Source organism: Balaenoptera musculus, chromosome 19, assembly GCF_009873245.2.
Source record: "Balaenoptera musculus isolate JJ_BM4_2016_0621 chromosome 19, mBalMus1.pri.v3, whole genome shotgun sequence".
Classification (NCBI taxonomy): domain Eukaryota; kingdom Metazoa; phylum Chordata; class Mammalia; order Artiodactyla; family Balaenopteridae; genus Balaenoptera; species Balaenoptera musculus.
The window spans coordinates 13009130-13016361 of record NC_045803.1 but is presented as its reverse complement, the minus strand read 5'-3'; the positions used below and the strand labels follow the sequence as shown (position 1 = coordinate 13016361).

The 7232-nt window shown below is 56.0% G+C and overlaps 1 protein-coding gene across 3 annotated transcripts; it reads right to left on the bottom strand.

The window, feature by feature from the left end:
• Nucleotides 1-429: 429 nt before the first annotated feature.
• C19H19orf54 (chromosome 19 C19orf54 homolog) lies at nucleotides 430-7107 on the bottom strand. Of its 3 annotated transcripts, XM_036835192.1 has the most exons (6): nucleotides 6069-7106; nucleotides 3392-3460; nucleotides 2745-2869; nucleotides 2247-2376; nucleotides 2082-2152; nucleotides 430-1271 (listed from the first exon to the last, which is right to left on the bottom strand). In XM_036835192.1, the coding sequence occupies exons 1-6, from the start codon at nucleotides 6386-6388 to the stop codon at nucleotides 934-936; spliced, it is 1053 nt and encodes a 350-aa protein (XP_036691087.1). In that variant the 5' UTR covers nucleotides 6389-7106; the 3' UTR covers nucleotides 430-933. The 3 variants fall into 3 exon arrangements, with proteins under 3 accessions (XP_036691087.1, XP_036691089.1, XP_036691090.1); XM_036835194.1 differs by lacking the exons at nucleotides 2082-2152; nucleotides 2247-2376 and having other exon boundaries at nucleotides 6069-7107; XM_036835195.1 differs by lacking the exons at nucleotides 430-1271; nucleotides 2247-2376 and having other exon boundaries at nucleotides 2088-2158; nucleotides 6069-7107.
• Between the last annotated feature and the right edge of the window lie 125 nt (nucleotides 7108-7232).

The window sequence follows — 7232 nt, the reverse complement described above, 5'->3', positions numbered from 1 at the left end:
AGGGGTTGGCACAAATAACTAGTCTTAGAGGCTTTTGCTTTTGTTTTTAAATCAGGAGAACACATAGGTGGAGGAGGTGCTCAGCCCGAGGGAGTCTTCCCGGAGGAAGTGACAAGGAGCCAGGGTAGAGCGGTTCCAGAATTGTCTGTAACACAGGGCCGGGGGGTGGGGGAGACAGGACACCCTAGGCACCTGAGAGGCCACTATGCCTGGCTGGTGGCAGAAAGCGTGAGGAAGAACAGCCTGGGGTAAGGGAGGTGACCTGGTGCGGGGTGAGTTTAGTCTCCGCCCTGCAAGAAGTATAGAGGAGGTAGGTGCTGGAAGCTTCTCTGGAGGGGAGTGCTGAGACCTGGTTGGCATTTTGTTTTTTGGTTGTGCCGCGTGGCATGCAGGGTCTCAAGTCCCCACCCTCCCACCCCCCACCCCCGACCAGGGATCGAACTGTACCCCCTGCAGTGGAAGCGCGGAGTCCTAAACACTGGACCGCCAGGGAAGTCCCTGGTTTGTGTTTTAAAAGGCTTCCCCGGCTCCACATGGACACTGGGAAGCAGCAAGGGGTCCAGAGAGAGGGGCAGACAGCAGCCAGAAACGGGTGGCGGCAACACTGAGCCGGGGTGCACAAGCCCTGGGGTCTGAGCGGTGGGCAGTCTCTCTCTTGCAGAGAGGGAGCTTGTCTGCGGGGCTCCTGGCTATAACCCCAGCCCAGAGTAGGTGCTCAATACTGTGGGGACGGGCTTGGGGGAGCTGAGGCCCAGGATTGGGACTGGATGGATTCGGGGGGGGACCCTGCATGAAGGATCTCTGGATGGAGGTCCTCAGAGATCCAGCCCAAGCCCCCAGGCTGTCGCACAGAGAAGATGGGGCACTCTGCGAAAGGTGACACAGCCGAGCTGTGGCCGCGCCCCGTCACCCCGGGCTCGGGGCTGCAGCAGGCTAGTGGCCGGAGTCCCGTGGCCGCAGGAGCAGGGCCTGGCCGCAGAGGCCGGCCCGCAGCCCGCCGACGGGCACCACGTACTCCCGGCCATCGGCGGCCCGAGAGGGCGAGAAGTCCGTCAGCTGCAGGTTGCTGGCCCGGACTTGGTCGTAATCCCACAGCTGGTAGTGCCAGCTCTTGCCCTGCTTGGCGAGAAGGTAGACGGCTCCTGGGGAGCCTTCCTCTGGCAGGGACGGCGGCTGGCGGGGCGTGCCGGGTGCTGGGTGGAACAGGCCTGGCAGCTCAGGGTCCTCGTCGTAGCCGAGGCTGGGCATACCCTGCACACCCAGCAGGACCCCTGGGAGGAGAGAGGGAGGCTGTGAGTGGGAGCTGAGCCCTGACGAGGGGCTGGGGCTCCTTGAGTCCCACCACAGCCCTCCAGGGTAGGTGCCGCCTCCATCCCCACACTGCCACAGAGAGGTCAGCACGGGCCAGCAGGCGGACAGCTGGGCCGGGATTTGGACCCATGGTGTTGGGCTCTAGAGCTGCAGGCATTTTAAGTCCGGCCTCCAACAGCCTGTCAGCACAGGGAGGTGCCAAGGCGGCACTGAACACAGCAAACATCGTCACCTAGTTGTCACCAGCTGTCCAGAAGAGCAATGCTCAGAGAGGCATGCACACAAGGGAGCCTCCATCCAGGCCACCTGACGTGCAGCTCTGGCCTCCTCTCAGGCAGGTGGGAAGACGAGGATGCTGACCGTAGCTAACACTTCCTGAGACGTGTAACATACCAGGCACCGTTCAGAGAGTTTTACGTCCTCTGCCTATGATGTGGGTGCTACTGTCGCCTTGATCTCCAGATACCGGGCAATGGAGGCCCAGAGTCACAGAGCCTGGAAGTGGCTGGACCAAGTCTGCAGCCCAGACTGTCTGATCCTTGTCTGCGCTCTGAGTTTCTGTTTGTGGAAGACCCTGATTGGCGGACACTGAAGTACCTGTTGCTGGCCAGGTCCCTGCTAAGTACCCTGTAGGGACAGGGACGGCCCAACCCTGGTGCCTGCCTTGGGTAGTGGGGAGGTGCCAGTGCGAGGGTAAGAATGTGAGGAGGGGAGACAGGGGGCTGGGGAGATCCAGAGTGAGGGCACAGGGCACGGGAGGGGGGACCCACCTGCACTCACTGCCCAGTGGGCCTTGTGGCCCTTCCTCTGACACGGCTCGTGGTTGAAGTCCTCGTCATAGCTGGCACTGGGGTTAAGGCCAAAGCTGTGGTGTGACCCTGGGACCCACCCGTCTCCACCCCTGCCCTGCTGCTCCCTTCCTGGCCCTGGGATACGGGATAAGCAGGGGATGTCCGGCGACGAGGTGCTGCAGGACGTGGTCTCTGTTGGGACCACCCAGGCCGCCGTAGAGCACCTCTGCCTGGCAGCCCAGTGCCTCTTGGGCCAGCCTGCCCATGTCCGTCACTGCAGGGACAGAGCAGACACAGAAAGAGCGATCGCTGTGTGCCTGGCACCACGCCAAAGGCTTTCGGGAATCAACGCCTATAACTCTCGCCTTGACCATCACCTCTCTGAACAAATGCAGCAAATGAGGCACAGAGAGGGTAAGCTGCTTGTCCATGGCCACATAGCAGGAAATGGGAGAGCTGGGCTGGAAACCCCAGGTGGCCTGGCTCCAGAGTCCACCTTGTGACACTCTGCTCTACTGGGGAGGGGGACAAGGGCCCAAAGAATGGAACAAAGCTCCCTTATGTGCCCGGTGTGTCCTAGCCAAGCTCTCCAGTCCCCTCCTGCAGCACACCTGGCTTGAATCCCTTCCACATCCAACCTACCTGAGAACATCTCCCCCTGGGCCGTGTAACCTCTCTCCATGGCCACCTGCACCAGTCTCTCCAGGGGGGTGCCGCTGAGGGGCGCCAGGAGAGTGCCTGCCATCCACAAGGCCACCAGCCCGCACCTGGGGAGACACAGGCCCAGCCCCCCAACCCCTAACTCGTGTCTTTCCTGGGCCCCCTCTCGCCTGGAAACTGGAGTGTGGGGAACAGGTTTGCCGCCCTGGGGGAATTCCCTTCTCCTCTCCCAGGCCAAGTGGGGAGACCTGACTCCCCCTCCTGGGACAGAGGCTGGCCAAGGCCTGAACCAGGGCTGGAGGGCTGGGGGTGTGGGTGGGAGGGTAGGGAGAGATGTCACCTGGGCTTCTAGGAGGAGCAGGTGCCAGGGTGGCGTCAGAGATAATGGACCAGGTTCGCTTGATCACTTGCTTATTCGTTCCAACTGTTTACTGCGCATGCACCCAGGACCCTCACCTGGTAGGTTCCCCCTCTCCCTCCCCTCCTCGGCCTCCTCCTTCTCCCCAGGCTGCCTGGGATGAACCCACTCTTCCCACACTCCTGGGTCAATCCTCACAAAGCCTGGAGAGGGCAGAGGCTCAGAACACACGGCCGGCCAAGGCGTTGGGGTCCCGGATTAGGGCACGTACTGAGGGCCTTCTTGGATGAGGGAGGGCAGGTCAGCACAGAAGAGGATCCACTGCAGGTCACTTCTGAAACTGAATCACACTCGCATTCAGGTCATGCGGGAACCAGCTCCTAGGGTCCCCCCCATCGAGGGCTGGCTGGGAGTGGGGTATCAGGGATGCTGAAGGCGGAACGTGGGCCCAGCTGTCCTGAGGCCCGAGGGCCGCTCTTGGCTGGGTCAGACTTCCTTCATCCCTGTTGAGACCCCGCCCCCCCAGCCTCAGTTTCCACATCTGCTCAGTGGGAATCATCCTTCTGCCTGCTGCTCCCTGCTCTTTCCCTCAGTTACTGAAGAGGCAAAGAGCAGATGTGCAAAAGCTTTGCAACTAGGAGCCAGAGGGATTAAATTATTAGAAGGAGTGTCTCTACACCATGGATGAAAAAATTAATAGTCAATCTAAGAAAGAAAGAGAAAATTTTATTCGAGCCAACCTGAGGATTATAACCTGGGAGACAGTCTCTCAGAAAGCTCTGAGGGCTGTTTCGCCTGTGAGAGATCAAAACACAGTTATATATAAGTTTTTGAGACAAAGGGTTGGTTATATGTCAAATGACATATTATTGACAGTTTACTCAATCCAGATCTACAAGTACAAAGCAAGTTATGGGTCATGGGTCATTGCGATCCCTTAACAAAATTAAGAAGGAAAGCTGTCTCCTAAGGAGTTGTGACCCTTGATGAGATCAAGAAGAAATGTTATCCCCTGAGGAGGTCTGGTTAATGCAAACGCACAATACACGCTAAACGGGAGGGAGGAGGCCCCAATGGGCAAAGAAAAATTTTATGTTTAAAATTCTCTCATCTTGCCATAAAATATGAATTTTATTTTATCAATACCCAAACTCTGAATGCTTTCCCCTCTCAAACCTGTTTTTTAGGCAGTTAGATACGCTGGGAATCCCTTCCACTCAGCCTTGAGCAAAACCAGGTAACAAGTGCTCCAGGCCTAAGAGATCACCTTGATAGACTCCCCACACGCTTCCCCAGCCCCATTCCTGGGAAGGCCGCTCAGAATATTTTGGTGATCCCAACCCCTCCCCCCTCTCCCCCACCAGGGCTCAGGAGGTGCCGGGCAATGTGCTTATATTTCTATCCCAAAGCCAGTGAAAGAGTAAGGCTGAGGGGGGCACCTTCCTGATGAGAGGAGATGATTATCACAGCACAGTGGTTCAAAGCAGGGAGCCCCAGTGCCATGCCCTTCCTCTCCTAAGCACCGTGGCTAAGTGACTTCACCTCTATGAGCCTCAGTTTCCTCATGTGGAAAATGGGACAATAGTAGTTCCTATCTTGCAGGGGGAGGGATAAATTAGGAGTTTGCGATTAACAGATGCACACTACTGTCTATAAAATAAGACCTACTGGACAACAAGGATCTACTGTATAGCACAGGGAACTATATAGTCAGTATTTTGTAATAACATATAAGGGAAAAGAATCTGAAAAAGAATATATACAGACATATATATATATGTTTTTACATATATATATATATCTGAATCACTGTGCTGTACACCTGAAACTGACATGACATTGTAAATCAACTATATTTCAATTAAAAAAAAAAACAGTTCCTGTCTCATGGAATTGCTGAGTTTAAATTAATAAGTAAAAAACACTTAGAACAGCACCTGGCATATAACAGGTAGTTGTTACTTGCATTAAATTTGCCTCATTATGGGGGAATTCCCCAGCGGTCCAGTGGTTAGGACTCTGCACTTCCATTGCAGGGGGCACGGGTTCGATCCCTGGTCAGGGAATTAAGATCCCGCAAGCTGCGCAGCACGGCCAAAACAAAAAACAAACAAACAAAAAATTTGCCTCACTATGGCTGGGGCGTTTAGTGCAGATTATAAACTTGTCTAGAGAGCTGGAAGTTTCTTCAGTGAGTCTGGGCAGGTCACTTGTCCCTCTTCCCTTCAGCCCCAGCCCAAGTCTAGCCCCCTCCCCTCCTGCCTGATCTCCTGGTGCTCCAGCTTCCTCCTGGGCCCCTAGACTCCAATCTCACCACTCTACTCCTCGAAGGCAGTCTCTCTCCCTCCCTGGAAGGGCACAGATCCATTCCACAGCTCCCCAGTGCCCTCAGGACGGTCCACCTTCCTTCACACGCCCGCCTCCCCGCCCCCCATGCCCTGCGTGGTCTGCTCCTGCCCACCTGGGAAACCCACATGTGCCACCTCCTCTGTCCCAATAAAGAAATATTTGCAGGTCCTTGAAAAGAACATCTCTTCATGTCACTCTGGGCACAAGCTGTTTACTCTCCTCATCACGTACCCCGGCATAACTTGCTCGACAGCACTCAGGGATCCCCTCCTTCAGGAAGGCCTCACTGACCCCCCAGCCTCGGTCAGGCACTCCCTCTGGGCTCCCTCCTCACGGCTCTGACCACTCTGGGCTGTCACTGTTTGGTGGAGGAAGGGATCTGTCTCTCCCACTGGACGAGGTGCTCTTGTGAGGGCAGCTTTCCTCATTGCTGAAGACACACCGCCACTGAAGGGGTCTAAGAAAGGGGGCTGAAGCAGTCAGACTGTTTGACCTTGAGGAAATGGGAAACCCCAAGAGGAGATGGCAGCAGTGATCTGGGGACAAGTGGTTGGGTGAGACCCTGGGTGGGTGGGTGGGACGGGGGATGGGGACCTTACCGGTTCTTGTGCAGCTTCAGGAGCCTCTTCACGTCCTCTCTGCTCCTGGGGACTGGGCCGGCCCTCTCCAGGGCCTCCTTCAGGAGCTGGCTCTTCTCCAAGCCGAAGACGTGAGGGGGAGAAAACCCGGTGGTAGGGGGTGGAGGCGGCAGTGGGGGTGGTGGGGGAATAGGGGTCTGGAGACTTGAGGGAGAAGGTGGAAAAGCTAATTCCGGGAGATTTGGGGGTAGGAGAGGAGGTGGAATTATGGGGGCCTGGGATGCAGGGGTTTGGGGAGGAGGAATTGGTGGCTCTAAAGAAGGAGAGCATGGAGAAATCATTTTGGGGTCTGTGACTTGGGTTGGAAGATCGAGAATGAGAGAGGGAAGGATCCTCCAAAATGTGCTGGTCGCAGGGATGGAGATTTTGAAGGTTTTAGAACTGAGTTCCAGATTTTGGGTGCTGAGCAGTGGAACTGAAAAAACCAGGGCTAAAATCTGGAACCTTGGGAGCTGGGATTGAGGCTGACTTAAATCACAAGGAATCTGAGGGTTAACGGGGTCCTTTAATGTGGAACCAGATTTGTGGTATAAGTTGGGATGCAGGGCTCAAGGAGTGACACTTAGTAGGAGTTAACTTCTTATCCCTGGCTAGATTTGGAAACCTGGCGTTCAATTTCAGGACATGAAAGCTCAGACCTGGGACGAAGCACCTAAAGCGTGGGATTTACGGCCACAGTGCTAAAGACTTGGGGAATTTAGAACAGATCGCCCCTTCGCATCCCAGACCCGAGTTTGGAACCTTAGAGCTGACCTTTGAGTCAGAGGTCAAGAGGTCAAAAGGACACCTGGCAGGGAAAACAGCCTAGTCGTGGAGAAAGTCCTGAAATCAGAGCGCAACAGGAAGAGTCTTGTGGGTTGGGGAAGGCTCATAGATCGGAGGTCGTTGGGAGCCGCGATACCGCTGGGATAGGGTACGGAGTCGCGACGTAAAACGCGCCTCCCCTTCCAGCAAAATGGCGGCCGCGGCGCACAACCTTTCCCAAACCCGGAGGTAATACTCGTAACTCGTGTCCGCCCCTTTAACAATCACGTGACACAACGCGTAGCGGCTGGGGAGAAGTCAGGCTTCCAAAGAAAGGCCTCCGAAAGACTGCCGCGAGAACCGCGTTCCGATTGGCAGGAA

Coding starts and splice junctions, on each gene's coding strand:
- C19H19orf54 (XM_036835192.1), bottom strand. CDS start 6,388: ATGATTTCTCCATGCTCTCCTTCTTTAGAGCCACCAATTCCTCCTCCC. Junction 2,377..2,744: donor CCAGGGGGAGATGTTCTCAG/GTAGGTTGGATG, acceptor CTGTCCCTGCAG/TGACGGACATGGGCAGGCTG. Junction 1,272..2,081: donor CCACTGGGCAGTGAGTGCAG/GTGGGTCCCCCC, acceptor CTCTCCTCCCAG/GGGTCCTGCTGGGTGTGCAG.